The sequence below is a fragment of the Anolis sagrei genome, chromosome 1 (assembly GCF_037176765.1).
Source record: "Anolis sagrei isolate rAnoSag1 chromosome 1, rAnoSag1.mat, whole genome shotgun sequence".
Taxonomy (NCBI): domain Eukaryota; kingdom Metazoa; phylum Chordata; class Lepidosauria; order Squamata; family Dactyloidae; genus Anolis; species Anolis sagrei.
In genome coordinates, this window is record NC_090021.1 from 334,523,258 (window position 1) to 334,541,224 (window position 17,967).

The 17,967-nt window shown below is 45.0% G+C and overlaps 1 protein-coding gene across 6 annotated transcripts in view; it reads right to left on the reverse strand.

Moving 5' to 3' along the window:
• KIAA0586 (KIAA0586 ortholog) overlaps window positions 1–17,946 on the reverse strand; it is a 138,504-nt gene extending 120,558 nt beyond the window's left edge. For 3 of the 6 annotated variants that reach the window (XM_067463073.1, XM_067463075.1, XM_067463069.1), the window contains exons 1-7: window positions 17,777–17,937; window positions 14,548–14,895; window positions 6,551–6,636; window positions 6,128–6,194; window positions 5,732–5,801; window positions 3,979–4,144; window positions 2,251–2,487 (exon numbers count right to left, since the gene is read on the reverse strand). In XM_067463073.1, the coding sequence (XP_067319174.1) occupies window positions 2,251–2,487; window positions 3,979–4,144; window positions 5,732–5,801; window positions 6,128–6,194; window positions 6,551–6,636; window positions 14,548–14,779 (858 nt within the window). In that variant the 5' untranslated portion in view covers window positions 14,780–14,895; window positions 17,777–17,937. Of the gene's footprint in view, window positions 1–2,250; window positions 2,488–3,978; window positions 4,145–5,731; window positions 5,802–6,127; window positions 6,195–6,550; window positions 6,637–14,547; window positions 14,896–17,776 lie in introns of all 6 variants that reach the window. The other 3 variants (XM_067463072.1, XM_067463070.1, XM_067463074.1) reach the window with 3 other exon arrangements.
• Window positions 17,947–17,967: the final 21 nt, after the last annotated feature.

The following is a 17,967-nucleotide window of genomic DNA, read 5'->3' on the forward strand; positions in this document are numbered from 1 at the left end:
GGATACAGAGGGCCAACTATACTTTTTTAACATAGTGGTCGGTACTCTTTTAAGTTTTTACCTAATTTGTGTCCCCAGATGTTATTGAGCAACAACTCCCATGATTATCTGCCATCTAAAACACAGACATGTGCTTTTCACCTTAAGAACAGACAAGCATCCCAAGCTCTGAGGGTTACCTGGGAAGGAATCCCACTGGAGCATTGCAGCGCACCCAAATACCTGGGAGTCATTCTGGACTGTTCTCTGACCTACAAGAAGCACTGCCTGAATATCAAACAAAAAGTGGGTGCTAGAAACAATATCACACGAAAGCTGACTGGCACAACCTGGGGATCACAACCAGACACAGTGAAGACATCTGCCCTTGCGCTTTGCTACTCTGCTGCTGAGCACACATGCCCAGTGTGGAACACATCTCACCACACTAAAACAGTGGATGTGGCTCTTAATGAGACATGCCGCATTATCACGGGGTGTCTGTGCCCTACACCACTGGAGAAATTACACTGTTTAGCCGGTATTGCACCACCTGACATCTGCCGGGAAGTAGCAGCCAATAGTGAAAGGACCAAGGCAGAAACATCTCCAGCCCATCCCCAGTTCAAATATCAGCCAACACGTCAACGACTTAAATCAAGAAATAGTTTTCTAAGATCTACAGAGACACTCGCTGAAACACCTTAGCAAGTGAGAGTCCAAAAGTGGCAGACTCAAATCCAGAACCTCAACCAATGGCTGATACCAAATGAGAGACTCCCCCCCTGGGCACACAGAAGACTGGGCGACTTGGAAGGCGCTGAACAGACTGCGCTCTGGCACCACGAGATGCAGAGCCAACCTTAAGAAATGGGGCTACAAAGTGGAATCCATGACATGCGAGTGTGAAGAAGAGCAAACCACAGACCATCTGCTGCAATGCAACCTGAGCCCTGCCACATGCACAATGGAGGACCTTCTTGCGGCAACACCAGAGGCACTCCAAGTGGCCAGATACTGGTCAAAGGACATTTAATCAACTACCAAGCTTGCAAACTTTGTGTTTTCTTTGTTTGTTTGTTTTTAATGCAATACAACTGTTTGGTTTGCTCCTGACATGATAAATAAATAAATTCGCCATGTGCCTGGGGATAATGGGAACTGCAACCTAACAGCATTTGCAACTCTGAGGTTGAGGAAAGATTAAAGGGCATTTTGAAATCAGACATCATATTCACAAGACTTGGATCTAAATGTAAACCCCATTCTCCTGACAAAACAGAACAAACCACAGACTTCCAGATGTTACTTCCAGATATCCCATCAGCTTTATTCATGATGTCTAAGCATGAGGAAAACATACATCTGGAGGCCCACATAAAATATGGTGGCCTGGATTTGGCCCATAGGCTTTATGTTTGACACAGATACTTTAGATTAATTCACTTGGATTAGCATTGAGGCCCATGTGTGAATCATGATAAAGGAAACAGAACCAAGATGTCAACTTTCTCCTACTAGTCAGTGGAAGCTGGGGGAGCTAGAGATTCCTAGAGAGAACATTTTCATCAAATCTGTGAATAATCTACTCTGCAAAAGCCAAACTTGCAAATGTGAGTGTTTGTTGTGGTTCAACAGCAACAGCATGATGGGACTGAAAGTGCAGATGAGCATGATGGGAATGGGAGTACAGATGCAGGTGTGGGCTTTCAGTTTTCTCAGTTTTCTCAGTCACAATCTGTAGCTAGAGACAAGCCACTTTTCTCACAGGAACGGAATGTGGCTGATAAGACAGCTGGTGAAGGTCAGGCTGCCCCACAGGTGTTGAGACGGAGTTTACGAATTGCGGCCAAGTCTTGAGCTCATCCGTTGGTGGGAAAACTGCTTGTTAGCTGCCTGTTTGATGTTCAATGTTTTGATGTTTTACCTATAAGTAAACTGCCTTGGAGCTGGTTCGGCGTCAGTTCCAACGTTGCAAAAATGGCTCGCTTTGGCTTCGGCTCTGGGGCTTGGGGCTTGGGAAAAGCCTGCTTCATGTAACCTCATGCTATTTCTTGGACTTTACTCTGCTTCTTAGCTTCAAGTCTTCTGCTTTGACTCAAAGGGATTATATTGGATTTTTACCTTGTACTACTGATCTTTTTACTGCTTATACTCTGATTTGTTTGGAAAACCTCATAATAAACTTTCTACCTCACAAGTTTGGCTGGTTTGTCAGAGACAGCAAGGTGAATCTTAGCCTGAGATACAACAGTGTTTTCCAGCTGTTACCTGAATATTCATTTGCTGCTGCTGAAAGTTTTCCAAATGCCGTAATCGCTGTTCCATAAACAGATGCATTTGTTTTTCAAGCTCCCCGATCCTCTGATGGCAAGGAGATCTCTCACTTTGTGGAGCCTTTAGGGACGTTTGCCGCTCTGCCGCGCGCTGCAGACGTCTGTCCGTCTCCTGCAACTTACTCAGCATTTCGGATACAGAGCTCACTTTGGCTTCCAAATCACTCTGAACCTGAAGAGAGGAAACATAAGTTGACACCTGAGAAGTTGAGGGATGAATCTTCCTCTTTTTTTGTTTGTTACGTTTTAATGCCCCCTTTTTATTATTATGATATCTCAAGGCAAGAAACTAATACAACAAAATAAACTACAAATAGCTTCCTGCACGGCAGGAGGTTGCACTGGAAGTGTAATAAGATATAACAGGACATTTTATGTATGTCTTATGTTTAATGGTTTAAATTGATTTTAAGTTCATAGTTGGGAAAGGCGGGCTACAAATGCCGTAAATAAATAAATAATAATTAAATTAGTTATGATGATTTCTTTGTGTACTGTATGTTGGCATTGAACTGTATGTTGGCAACATTAGTATGTTGTAAACTACCTTGAGCCCCCCCCCCCCCCCAGGGGTGAGAAAGGCGGTATACGCATACAGTAAATAAATAAATAAATAAATAAAAATAACACAATTAATGTATATTGATTTTAATGCTTATTTATGTAGTATGTGATTGTTTACAATGTTTATTTATATGTTGACAGTGGTAGATTTGCATTGTGTTTCAAAATGTTGGAAGCCACTTTGGGTCCCCATTGTGGGAGAAAAGCAGCATATAAATAGAGATAATAATAAATAATAATAAAACTTTATTTATACCCCACCACCATCTCCCCAAGGGACTCGGAGTGGCTTACATGGGCCCAGCAACACATCAAAACAACAAGCAGTAATAAAAGTAATAAACAAAAATAAACAATAGTTAATATAACTCATAAGAAGACAATAACACACAAGAATTGAAAACCTATGGCAGGGCCAGATGCAATATTATTGTTAATAATAATTTATATTGTTGTTGTTGTTGTTATTATTATTATTATTATTAGATATAGAACAAAATTTGTATATAGCAAACAAGATCACTATGCTGGCTTTTGTATTCGATCACATGTCGGACACTTCCCAAGTATCTAGGACTGTGTGATTTATTTATTTATTTATTTATTTATCGTATTTATATACTGCCTTTCTCAGCCCAAAGGCGACTCAAGGCGGTTTACAATTGGCATAATTCAATGCCCCCAACAACATAAAATATATTGGTGAATAATGCATGCAGATCCGAGTAGGGTGGCCTTTTGCAGTGACAGATGCTGATTTTATCAGTGTTGATTGTTTTCAAGTGCTGGATAAGGCCTTTAGGCCCTGCATGCAATGTGTGGATCACCACTGGGATCACCTTGACTGGCTTGTGCCAGAGTCTTTACTGTTCGATCTTTAAATCCCTATTATTATTATTATTATTATTATTATTATTATTATCTCCTCTCGGAATCTCTAAATCCTCCTGTTCAACTCTAAAGTCTATGTCTGGAGCCAATTGCATGGCTTCCTAAAAGCACAAGGATGGAGAAAGTAAACAAACTGCTCCTCATAATCAAGAGTAGCATGCACCTGCCTAAAATGCTTTGGGAACAGACATCAAAACCAGTTCCTTACTTTGAGAAGTGGAGCTGTAGAAGCAATGGCTGCTGCTGTGGCAGCCGCAATGGTGGCAGCTGAATCCATCTCGCTGTGGGAAGACTTAGGACTGTCCTTCTTGTCTGAGGACATGTTTCCTAGGAGCTGTACCTTCACCTCTTTAAACACTGGAGCATTTTGAATTCTAAGTTGAGAAGACAGACCCAGTGAGTAGTTATTTCTTTGAAAGGATTTTTTTTCCTAGTGCTTTTCTACAAATTCTTCAGTTCACAATTAGAGGATTTTTTTTATCATGTCAGGAGTGACTTGAGAAACTGCAGGTCGCTTCTGGTGTGAGAGAATTGGCCGTCTGCAAGGACGTTGCCCAGGGGATGCCTGGATAATTTGATGTTTTTATCATCCTTGTGGGAGGCTTCTCTCATGTCCCCACATGAGGAGCTGGAGCTGATAGAGGGAGCTCATCCGCCTCTCCCCGGATTCGAACCTGCAACCTGTCGGTCTTCAGTCCTGCCGACACAGGGGTTTAACCCACTGCGCCACCGGGGGCTCCACATTAGAGGAAATAACCTTACACTTTTATAATTGAGTCAAGGAACCCAGGAACAAATATCATGTTACATAGTGTTATTGGTCGAAAGAAGTGTAAGGTCATTAGAGGAAATGACCTTACACTTCTTTCCACCCTCTAGATGTTAAACTACAACTCCTTTATTCCTCATTATTAGACTTCATAACTAGAATGGTGATACAAGAACATCTGGGAGGCTAAAGTTTTGTTTTGTTTAATCAGGAGAGTGGGGTTTGAATTTAGATACAAGTCTTGTGGATATGATGTCTGACTTTGAAATGTCCCCACCCTCAGAGCCATAAGTGTTGTTCGGCTGCAATTCCTGTTGTCCCCATGGGGTCCACATGACGGATAATCAAGAGTGATGGAAGTTGTTGTTCGATAACATCTGGGGATTCAAATTGAGTAATAGCTAAAGAGCACTGACCGATATGTAAAAGAAATTATATTTGGCTCTCTGTATCCACGGATTCTCTGTCCTTGAATTGAATGGGCCTTTGAAGGCAACTATATGGTTAATGTGGTCCTCAATAAAAATCAGTTTGACACCCCTGGTGTAGTGAATAGGAATGGACACCAGAGAATATTTTGGCTAAAACAGGAGCAGGCATCACAAAATTGAGACTACGTGATTGAGTCTAGATCAGTGGTTCTCAACCTGTGGATCCCCAGGTGTTTTGGCCTGCAACTCAACCAATTCAACATAGTTTGTGGGAGCCAGCCAGTTTACCAGCTGTGAGGACTTCTGGAAGTTGTAGGCCAAAACATCTGGGGACCCACAGCTAGAGAACCACTGGTCTAGATGATCTGAGACTACAACACCCAGTGTTTAACCACTGGTCTAAGGTTTATGGGGAATATAATCCAAACAATCTGGAGAAAGCTCCAAATTATCTACCTCAAAGCTTGAATTAATCACTGCCTATAGTACTTCAAAAGTGAGAGTTAGCCAAAAAGAGATTCAAAGAAAGAGGGGATGTCATTTGCTCTTTGAATGACCATGTAGCTTCATTTCAGTACATTGCTTGTGCTAAATATAAGGGTTTTCGTGTTTGCGTTTTCTGTTGTGATCAACCATTTAAAAGTTGTGAAAGACATCACGGGGCACTCAATTCTTTGTACCCTCAAGATGTGACTAGACATATCTAGTGCTTTAGAACCATTCGAAGAGATTAATACTTTGTTCCAAGTTGCCATACTTACCGCTGCTTGAATACAGCTCTTACAGCCTCCTTCTGCCCAGCATCATACTGGGAGATAAAAATGTCAGCTGCTGTAGAATAAAATAAACAATTGTTATTGTGCCTCCCAGTCATTTCTGACAACAGTGATGCCAAAGCCACCATCTCACTGGATGCTTTTGTCACCCTCCTTTGATACTCAAACCTTCCAGGATAAAGATTTTACTCTGTGTTATCACTGTGATTCTAGCTGAACCAATGACTGAACCACATTATGTGTTTTATCCCATTTGGATGAACACTTAGTCTGGACTGATAACCCAACTCTCCCCCCCCCCCCCCAATGATTTGTTGATTCAGACTCAGTTCAAGTCTTTTGGAATCACCATCAGAAATAAGGATGCATACATTATATTACCTTTTCGTTTAGCTGCTTCCTCTTTCACTTCTGAAGGAACATGTACTGCAGTTTCGTGGAAACAAACCTATTGGAGGGATGAAGAAGAAAACGATGAAAGAAGCTTCCATCCTACAAACCACAGACAGGACAACATCTTGTCTCTTTTTGAACAAGACACATGGAGTAATCCTATGTTTGCATGCCGGCATGGCATAAGGGTTTGAGCAATGGACTAAGACTCTGGAAACCAGAAAGGTGGACAGAGAGGGTTTGCATCTCTGCTCAGCCATGGTGACCTTCAGCACACACTTCCAACCCCAGGGAATTCCATTATAGGTTTTCCTGAGGGTAGCCGCAAGTTGAAACACATCACCAACACAACCTATTGGAAATAAGCCTATGAAACACCACCTGTATGTCAAAGAAAACGAATGCACTTACTTCTGGAATCCCCTGTTGTGTCTGTTCATCTTTTCCAGATGATGGCAGCTGTTCTGAATCTCTGGCAAAATATTTGCTTAGATCACCTAGAAGAAATGTTAATTTACTATATGATCTGTCTATGGATTAACTTGAGGAAACCTGAGAATTGAATGCTTTTTGCATACATGTTTAGCATAAGAAGCAACTACACATATTGTGCCTAGTGTTAGCATAAACTATTAAAGCCCCCACATTGGCAGTCTTTAGGAGGAGCCTGAAAACATAGCTGTTCCAGTGTGCCGTCCCTGATAAAAGGAAACAATGTCCTGCTCTGATTAATTCCCTGCAAAATATCCTCAGAGTACTTTAACTACCCATTGGGTTGCTCTCCCTTCACTATACTTTAAACCCCACCTGCTTAGATACATCCTACCTCTGTTCATGCCCAAAGTTTATTTTAAAATTATAATTTATTACATCTGGCCCAGCGATAGGTTTTAAATTTTTTGTGTGTTATTGTCTATATGTGAGTTATATTAACTGTATTATTTTATTTGATTACTGCTTTGTTGTTTTATTGATGTGTTGTTGGGCTTGGCCTCATGTAATCTGCCCTGAGTCTCCTTGGGGAGATGGTGACAGGGTATAAATAAAGTTTTATTATTATTATATTATTATTAAATGTCTAGACAAGCATTGGAACAATGTAGGCTGTAACTGATTTAGTTAAACAGCATAGACTCAGTAGAACTGATCTGATTAGGAGCAACAATTCAATTTAGGGCCAAATATCACACGTATCCCCTCGGAAAGCCTCCCACAAGACTCCTTATGCATTCATAAAAACTCATTGAAATGCCGTATTATGCTAGCTGCAATTTAAGTTTTACATATAATTGCTCTTGACACTGGAAATTCAAGATGTTTTGCTCCTTTAGCACTCAACTGCCACACACTATTCAAGCACACTTGAGAAATAAAGGTTGCTTACCTGTAACCGTATTTCTTCGAGTGTCAGTCCGTGAAATCCGCACCTATGGGTTCTTCTTTGCGCATGCGCAGAAACTCGGAACATTTCTAAGTTTAAAGAATTAAAAATGATTATTTGAGCCACCTAGGCCCCGCCCATTCCCCCGCCCCCCTGGATATAAGCGCCGAGCGGCGCCGCCATTATCTAGTTCCCAGCGCTAAACAGCAGCCAGGAGAATGGCATGACAGAGGGGAGGACGGGCAGGTCGTGCGGATTTCACGGACTGACACTCGAAGAAATACGGTTACAGGTAAGCAACCTTTATTTATTCTTCGTGTCGTCCGTGAAATGCGCACCTATGGGTGAATAGCAAGCTACTGACCTGGAGGTGGGTCATGCCACACAGGAGAAAAGAACTGCTCTGCCGAAGCTAGCATCTTGCTTTGCCTGTATGTCAAGCTTGTAGTGAGCGGCGAACGTGGACGGCGTAGCCCACGTAGCTGCTTTGCAAATCTGATCCAAGGGAATTCCCTTGAGGAATGCTTGAGATGTAGACACAGAGCGGGTTGAATGTCCCACGAGGTGGGATGGAGGTTCTTTCCCTGCGAGCTGGTAGGCTAGACGGATGGTTGCAACAATCCAGGAGGCCAGTCCTTGGGAGGACACAGGCTGGCCAAGTACGTCTTTCCTGTATTTCAAAAACAATCTGGGAGACTTCCTATAAACGGAAGTTCTATGTAAGTAAAAGGAGAGTGCTCTTTTAACATCAAGGGAGTGCAGAACTACCTCCAACTGGGAGGATGGGTTGGGGAAAAAATTTGGTAGAACAATGTCTTGTGACATATGAAAATGAGAGACCACCTTAGGAAGGAACGTGACATCGGTGCGGAGGACAACCTTGTCAGGGTGGAATCTCACATAAGGAGGGTCTGAACGGAGGGCCGCGAGTTCGCTGGCTCTCCTAGCTGAAGTAATGGCCACAAGAAAGGCCGTCTTCCACGACAGGTGGGAGATATCATTAGAGGCCATAGGTTCAAATGGTGGTTTGGATAATTGGGATAGCACTAGCTCCAGGCTCCACTGGGGGGGAGGGGGGGAGACAGGAGGGTGGATATTTTTGTAGCCCTTAAGAAACAACTGTACCAGATGGTCCTGAAAAAGGGACGGCAGCCCGGACTTCCTTCGGAAAAATGAAATGGCTGACAGGTAGCATTTCACCGAAGAAAGGGAGAAACCTTTGTCGGAAAGGTGGACAAGGAAGTCTAAAACAAAGGGAACTGGGGCAGAGATAGGGTTGTGTCCCAGTGAGTGAGCAAAGGATTTGAAAGAGGCCCATTTATAGTCATATGACTTCTTGGTGGCAGGTTTATGGGCCGCCAAAAGTATACGGGAGACTTCGTCAGAGAGGTCTAGTGTGGTTTGATTCTCCACGCCGTTAGGCGTAGAGATTGCAGGTCGGGGTGTAGGACCAGGCCGTTCTATACTGTGAGAAGGTCCGGGGTTTGGCTGAGGTGGAGGTATTGTTTGTTGGAAATTTGGAGAAGGGGGGCAAACCAATGTTGTCGTGGCCACCAGGGTGTGATTAGAATGCAGTCCGTGTTGTCCTGAATTATTTTGGCTATGACTGGGGATAGGAGGGGGAGCGGTGGGAAGAGGTAGAGGAGGCCGGGCGACCATTGGAATAGGAAGGCGTCCCCGAGACAACCTTGGGATGCGCGAGGGTGGAGCCGTGCGCAGTAGAGTGGGCAGTGGTTGTTTATTGGAGATGCAAATAGGTCTATTCTGGGTTCGCCCCACTTGCGTGTGAGGGCTTTGAACTGTCTGGGGTGGAGATGCCACTCGTGGTTGTTTTTTGAGGATCTGCTTAGAGAGTCCGCCAGGATGTTGTCCTGGCCTGGTAAGTGGATGGCTGTGAGGAGGACATTCTTCAGAATGCACCACTCCCAAATTTGTTGTGAGATGTGGAGGAGTGTGCGTGAGCGTGTTCCTCCCTGTTTGTTGATGTAGTATTTGACAGAGGTGTTGTCTGTTATTATTTGTATGACATGATTGGACACAATGCGTGTGAAGGCCCGAAGAGCCTTCTCCACTGCCATCATTTCTAAGGCATTGATGTGGAGCTTCTGCTCTTGTGGGGACCAGTGGCCACTGATCTGGAATCCCTTGAGATGTGCTCCCCAACCTGAGTTGGAGGCGTCGGTTGTGAGGGACATGGAGGGACGGGGATGGTTGAATGGCATCCCCGAGAGAACATTGTATTGCTTTGTCCACCATGAGAGTGACTGGAGGACAGGGGGTGGTGGTTTTAGGACCCGTGACTGGGGTTCGTGAAGGGGGTCGAACGCTTTGAGAAACCAACTTTGGAGGGGTCTCATTCTTAGACGGGCAAAGGGTGTTACACTTGTGGTAGAAGCCATATGGCCAAGGATAGATTGGATAGCCCAAGCTGATGTTTGGCGGGATTGTTGTAGGGTTAGGATAGCCTGACACAGATTTAGGAAGCGATCTTCTGGGAGGAAGGCCTTCTGGAGTGTGGAGTCTATTATGGCTCCTATAAATTGGATACGTTGTGTTGGGGTCAGGTGAGATTTTTCGTGATTCACAACCAGACCCAGATCCTGTAAAAGAGATAAAGTATAATCAGTATCCTTGCACAGTTGTAATCGAGAGGATGAGCAAAACATCCAGTCATCCAGGTAAGGAAAAACTGTGATGCCTTGCTGGCGGAGGTGTGCGGCTATAACAGACATGCATTTGGTGAATACCCTTGGAGATGTGGAAAGTCCGAACGGGAGAGAATTAAAAGAGAATAGTTTGTTTTGGACCGCAAAGGTAAGGAACCTGCGGTGGGAGTGTCTAATTGAAATATGGAAGTAGGCGTCTCGAAGGTCAATCGTGGCTAACCATGAGTCCTTGGGAATGAAGGGAAGGATTTTGGGGAGTGTCACCATACGAAATTTACGTGGTGTAATGAAAGTGTTGAGTTTACGTAGATCAAGGATGGGGCGTAGACCACCATCTTTCTTGTCCACCAGGAAGTAACGGGAGAAAAAACAGATGTCTGAATCTTGTGAGGGAGTAGGCGAGATGGCGCCCTTTTGGAGGAGAGAGTGAATCTCTTCCCAAATGATTTGGGAAGGTGGTGTTAGCAGTACATTACCCACTGGGGGATAATTGTCAAATTCTATGGCATAACCCCTTTCAACGATGTCCAAGACCCAGGTGTCTGTGGTTATGGACTGCCATGTCGGAAGGAAGGTATGTAGTCTGTCAAGGTATGTAAGCGGTTGGGTGTGGGGTGGTGAGGGAGTGTCGGTAAGTGTAGGTGTGCTAAAAACGGCGTTTGTTGGTATTGGGGGGCCTGGTACCACGGTACTGACCTCTGGAAGGTAGGGGCGGTCGTCTTGATGATGTGGAGGGGTTGTAAGGTCTTTGTCGTCCCCTGTAGAATGAGGTGTTGTAGGGCCTATTGTAGTATTGAGGACGGTAATAATAGGAGCCCCATCGTTGGCGTTGGTAGGAGTATGGTTGATGGTCATACTTGTATACTGTTTGTTTCATTTCATGGGAGTGTTTTAACTGAGAGTCTGTTTCAGGATTGAAAAGGCCTGCCTCATCCATGGGGAGATTTTCAATCAGGGTGCGTTGTGATTGAGAAAGGATAGCTGCTCTTAGCCAGGCGTGGCGACGAAGGGCCACTGATCCTGCAATAAGTTTGCCTGCGGTGTCAGCAATATTTTTGGAGAGGTCTTTTTGTAGGGAGGCCAAAAGGAGAGCTTCTTGTTTAAAAGCTGTGGCTAGAGGTTGTTCAGTTGGTGGTAACAGGTCTAGATAGGGAGCAATTTTGTTCCACAAGGCAGTCTGGTATACACTCATGTATACTCCATAGTGAGCCATGCGTGCAAAGAGGCATGCTGAGGAGTAGAACTTTTTGGTCATAGCATCCAACTTTCTTCCTTCCTTATCAGAAGGAGAGGTTTGGTTAATTTGAGTTGGTTTAGGTTGAGCATCAGTCACAACAGAATTTGCTTTAGGCATTTTAGCAAGCCATGAAGCTGAGGAAAGGTCAATACGGTACAAGTTTTCAGGCCTCTTAGGAGTTGCCGGGACAGAAGCCGGGGCAACTCCATTATTTTTGAGAATTTTTAATAAGTAAGGTAGAGTGGGCAACACAGTGGATGATGGTTGTTGTTGTTCAGTGGAAGTAAAACACGGGTCAGCTACCGTATCGGTAGGTTCCGGAGTGGCTAAGTTTAAGGTTCTAGTTAGTCTTATTAAAAGAGCTGAGAATTTTTTGAATTCCTCCACATTTTTAGGGGAGGGGTCAGCGTCAGGTTGGGTATCCAGGATGGCAGGTGTGTCATCATTGGATTCAAGGTCGATGGTTTCTGAGTCTGGCAGGGGTGGATTGATGGGATCTTGCTCGGGTGGGTGGGTTTGGGCCTCAGTTTGGTCTTCCTGAGGGCGAGAGAGTGTGGCCGTGGGAGGCGCACGGGGGGGCTGAGGGTATCTAGGGTCCTCCAGATGGGAGGCATCAAAGCCCCTATAGTGATCAGGGTGGGGAGGATAATAGAAAGGGTATGGTGGGAAGGGAGGAGGAGGGGGATAGAGGTGGTAAGGGTACTCTGGGTACCCATATGGTTGAAAGTGCTCAGAGGAGCAAGGACGGGGCCTTTTGAGAGGAGGAGAGGAGGGCGCTGTCGGTTCCGCCTCAGGAGAAGGGGATCGGCGGCGGCGGCGGGAAGATTGCGCAATCGGCGCAGCCGGAACGGGGGAGGGAGTTTCTCTCGGGGCCGGGGCTTGAGGAAGAGGGGATGGGAGGGGGGAGGCTTGGGAGAGAGGAAGCGGAGGAGGAGAAGCCGATCGGCCTGCAGAGGGCTGGGCTTCCAACTCCAGCTGAGGGGCCAGGAGTTCGAGCGGAGGGAGGTGGGAGGGGTCATCCAGTTGGAGCATGGTGGGGAGTGGCTCCTGGAGGTGCAGCACGGATCCGGAGGAATGGGGCATCGGTTCCAGTCTGGGAGGACTCAAGGACTGTGTGTCAGTGAGTTGCCGTCCCTTTTTCTGTTTATTTGCTTTCTCTTTTGTTTTCCCCAGCCTCGTGGGCTGTTTGGGGAGTTTTTGTTTCTTTGCAGGCGGTTCCACAGGGGAAACAGTTGCCTGATCCAACTCATGCCTTTCCCCAATGCGTGGGGAGGGAGGCTGAGGGGGCTCTATCAATGGGGAAGAGAGGGAGGGAGTGGGGAGGGATTGTGGAGCCAGAGCGCGCTCATACAACAGAGCTTTCAAACGGGCATCTCTTCCTTTACGAGCCCTTGTAGTAAAGCTTAAACAAATCTCACAAGATTGGAGATTATGGGATTCTCCCAAACAAAGGAGGCATCTTGAGTGCCTATCAGCTTCGGGGAGGGTGGCCCCGCAAGCTGAGCAATTTTTGAAATAAAGGGAAGACATCTAGCCTGAGGGTGAAGAAAAAGAGTTGTCAGCCGGTCCGAGTCGAGGGTGGAGAAAAGAGGCAACCAAAGTCCAGAAATCAGTCCAAGTCAGTCCAGTTAGTCAGAGGAAATCGAGGAGGAGTTGTTCCGAGATGCTGCTAGTTTAGCGCGGAAAAGGAAACTAGATAATGGCGGCGCCGCTCGGCGCTTATATCCAGGGGGGCGGGGGAATGGGCGGGGCCTAGGTGGCTCAAATAATCATTTTTAATTCTTTAAACTTAGAAATGTTCCGAGTTTCTGCGCATGCGCAAAGAAGAACCCATAGGTGCGCATTTCACGGACGACACGAAGAATAAATGATTTTCTACAAATTGGTCTTTCCAGGAGTTGTAATAATTTATTTATTTGTTATTAATTTATTTACTTCATTTCTACCCCAGAGGGTACAAATCCGGCAAAAATTTAATGCTGCACAGATAAACAATAACATATATCTCATCAAAATATAAAACAATATAAGCATATAAGCAATTAAAGTACATAGTAATCAATCAAACAGATTAAAAACCATCTAAAATTCTGAGTCATGATCTCATATCCATAACAATAATAATAATAAAAAGAAGAAGAAGAAGAAGAAGAAGAAGAATTGTATTTCTTGTTTTGCATAAACTGCCAAACAAGGAAAACAGAAACAAACTGGAAGTGATCAGAACTTTATTTATTTATTTATTTATTTATTTACAGCATTTATATTTGCCCTTCTCACCCCAAAGGGGACTCAGGGCAGATCACAGAACACATACACGGCAAACATTCAATGCCGTTTGACATACAGGACAGACAGAGGTATTATGTGGGCATTTTTCCCAACTTCAGCATCCCGGAGGTTGTCCTCAATTACGACCTCAGGGCAGAGCCCTTGGTCACAGACTTCCTCCTGTCTTTTGATTGCCGACATTTTCCAGTACTTCCTTTTTATGGTGCTGTAAAATACCTTCCCACTTAAGCGGTGCCTAATTTCTCTACTCACAGCTGTTTTTGAACTGTCTAGGTGGACAGTAAGCTGAGCTGAAGGTCAGGTGCTCACCCTGATCCAGTCTTCAAACTGCCAAGCTTTCGATTGGTAAGATCTATTGCTGCTGGTGATTAACCAGCTGTGCTATAGCCCGGCTCACTTTTAGTTTTAGATAACAAGGTATTTTAAATGAATACATATATGTATATATTTCAAACACTGCAGAGAATGTTCTTGAGAACTATTTAAAAGATTAATCACCATTCCTGCAGGTTTCCATAAATTGCCAATTCACCATTTTTGGCAGTCCATGAGAGCTTAAGGAAGCTACAATAGCAATATTTGAGAGGTTACATTTTCCCTGCCCTGAATTAAACCCACAGCAACCGAAACAGGATGTTGCCCCTCTTTCCAAGAGGTCTGGGATATGAAAGGAGAAAGGAGACAGAGCAAGCAAAGGCCAAGAGCAAATCAGATGAAGCAAAGCAAGATGGGAAGGGGACATTTATAATACTCAACATGTGGAAGACATTCACAGTCAACTGGACTTCTGACCTCTAAAAGATTTAGACTTATACAATACTAACAAATGTACCTGCTGTGGTGCCTTCAGATGTTTCTGTTGTTGTCTTATGAGATTCAGGTTTGTTAGCCACCAAGGCTGGTGGAATATAAACTCCATCATCCCTTACAGAGAACACCAGAGGGTGGGGCGGAGCTATTTCTCGAAGCCTCTTCACAGAGATGGAGACCTTCTTCTTAGCACAAGCAGCAGGCTTGCCATCTGAAGTCAGTGCTGGCTGAGTGTCAAGATGTTTCTTCTTCATGTGGAAGTTGGGAAAGATAAGGTTGTTGACAGCAGAGGGTCTAATCAAAGGATCTTCGGCCAGCAGTCCTTTCCAATCACATTAGCAGCTCACAGCCAACATTTCAGCTCTTGCTCCTTTTAAGCAAAGCACAAAACTAGTTGATGGACTATTGAAACACAAGATTAGTTGATGCAATTAAAAGGTAACAGGAAAGAACAGAAGAACATGGAGGAATATGCATGATTCAAACTCCATACTACGGTTACTGCTTATTATTATGACAATAATAAACACAAGATTATGCTCAAGTCACACTCATGTCACCAAAAGGCCTACAACAGAACATCCCTGGGTAATAGTATGATAGCTGGGTTCGGAAGCTCATTCCGCAAAGGCGGTTGTAAATAAGGGAAGGGGAGAGCAACACACTGAGGGTGGGAATATACTTCAAAGTTGTATCTGGTGGAAGAATAGAAAGGAGGGGAGGGTTAGAATAAGGTTTAGGGTAAAGTTTAGGGTAAGGATTAGGGTTAGGATTAGGGGTAAGATTTAGGGGGTTAGGGTAAGGTTTAGGATTAGGATAAGGGTTTTAACATTAAATAACTCTTACATTCCTGCTATAATATCTGTGTTTTGTTCTGCGTTGCGCAAACAGAGCTCCCGAAGGAGTGAAGCGGAAACAGCATAACGCTCAGAGCTTCCGGACCCAGCTTTCATACTATTTTCGAAGGCTTTCATGTCCAGAATCACTGGGTTGTTGTAGGTTTTTTTGGGCTATATGGCCATGTTCTAGAGGCATTCTCTCCTGACGTTTCGCCTGCATCTATGCCAAGCATCCCCAGAGGTGAGTATGCATGCCCGGTGTGGAACACATCTCACCACGCTAAAACAGTGGATGTGGCTCTTAATGAGACATGCCGCATTATCACAGGGTGTCTGCGCCCTACACCACTGGAGAAATTACACTGTTTAGCCGGTATCGCACCACCTGACATCCGCCGGGAAGTGGATGCCAAGAGTAAAAGGACCAAGGCAGAGACATCTCCAGCTCATCCCCTGTTTGGGTATCAGCCAGCACGTCAACTACTTAAATCAAGAAATAGTTTTCTAAGATCTACAGAGACACTCACAGAAATACCCCAGCAAACGAGAGTCCAAAAGTGGCAGGCTCAAACCCAGAACCTCAATCAATGGATGATACAAAATGAGAGACTCCCTCCTGGGCACACAGAAAACTGGGCAACTTGGAAGGCGCTGAACAGACTGCGCTCTGGCACCACGAGATGCAGAGCCAACCTTAAGAAATGGGGCCACAAAGTGGAGTCCACGACATGCGAGTGCGGAGAAGAGCAAACTACAGGCCACCTGCTGCAATGCAACCTGAGCCCTGCTACACGCACAATGGAGGACCTTCTTGCGGCAACACCAGAGGCACTCCAAGTGGCCAGATACTGGTCAAAGGACATTGAATCAACTACCAAGCTTGCAAATTCTGTGTTTCGTCTGTTTGTTTGCTTTTGTTAAAAATGTAATACAAATGTCTGGTTGCTGATGACACGATAAATAAATATCCCCAGAGGTAGTAAGGTCTGACCTCACTACCTCACTAGATCAGACCTCACAACTTCTGAGTATGCTTGCCATAGATGCAGGCGAAACGTCAGGAGAGAATGCCTCTAGAACATGGCCATATTGCCCGAAAAAAACTTACAACAACCCAGTTTCATACTATTACCCATACCTGAATGCTGCAGTTTGAAACTGCATCATGTGGTCAGTGTAGACTCAAAATGTAGTTCAAGATAGTTAAACCACATTATATGGATCCATACTGTTTCGAGCTGCATTATATATGTAGATAGGGTTGCTGTGAGTTTTCCGGGCTGCATGGCCATGTTCCAGAAGGCAGGAAGCAGCCAGTCTTTGAAGCTGCAAGCTGTGTATAAATATGTGAGAGGAAGCCACAGGGAGGAGGGAGCAAGCTTGTTTTCTGCTTCTCTGGAGACTAGGACGCAATGGAACAATGGCTTCAAACTACAAGAGAGGAGATTCCATCTGAACACGAGGAAGAACTTCCTGACTGTGAGAGCTGTTCAGCAGTGGAACTCTCTGCCCCGGAGTGTGGTGGAGGCTCCTTCTTTGGAAGCTTTTAAGCAGAGGCTGGATGGCCATCTGTCAGGGGTGATTTGAATGCAACATTCCTGCTTCTTGGCACAGTGGGGTTGGACTGGATGGCCCATGAGGTCTCCTCCAACTCTTTGATTCTATGATTCTATGCTAATCAAAATGGCCAATTGCAACATTCACAGCTAACTCCAACAGATAAGAGTTCTTTCTCCCACCCTGGACATTTATTCCACAGGTATATAAACCCCACTTGCCTAGTTTCCAGACAGACCTCACAATCTCTGAGGATGCCTATCATAGAATCAAAGAGTTGGAAGAGACCTCATGGGCCATCCAGTCCAACCCCATTCTGCCAAGAAGCAGGAATGTTGCATTCAAATCACCCCTGACAGATGGCCATCCAGCCTCTGTTTAAAAGCTTCCAAAGAAGGAGCCTCCACCACACTCCGGGGCAGAGTTCCACTGCTGAACAGCTCTCACAGTCAGGAAGTTCTTCCTCATGTTCAGATGGAATCTCTTCTCTTGTAGTTTGAAGCCATTGTTCTGCGTCCAGTTCTCCAGGGAAGCAGAGAACAAGCTTGCTCCCTCCTCCCTGTGGCTTCCTCTCACATATTTATACATGGCTATCATATCCCCTCTCAGCCTTCTCTTCTTCAGGCTAAACGTGCCCAGCTCCTTAAGCCGCTCCTCATAGGGCTTGTTCTCCAGGCCCTTGATCGTTTTAGTCGCCATAGATGTGGGAGAAACGTCAGAAAAGAATGCTTCTGGAACATGGCCATGCAATGCAATGATTCCAGCCATGAAAGCCTTCATCAACACAAAGAATTACATAAAGAAGTAACTACAGGAAAATACTTATTGAATTATGCCTCCACAAGTACTCCCCACCTTCCTTTTTGTTCCCCAGGTAGATACCCCTCTGCTCTGGGTTGCCCAGCGGCCTCTAACCGGAAGCCTCGGTCGCTATGGTAACAGCAGGCAGGGCTCCCGCCACTTCCAAACCGACCTGCATGCTTTGCTTTCCCAGTCCAAGACAAGCCGCGCATGCGCAGTAGCTTTCCCAATTCAAGACAAGCCGC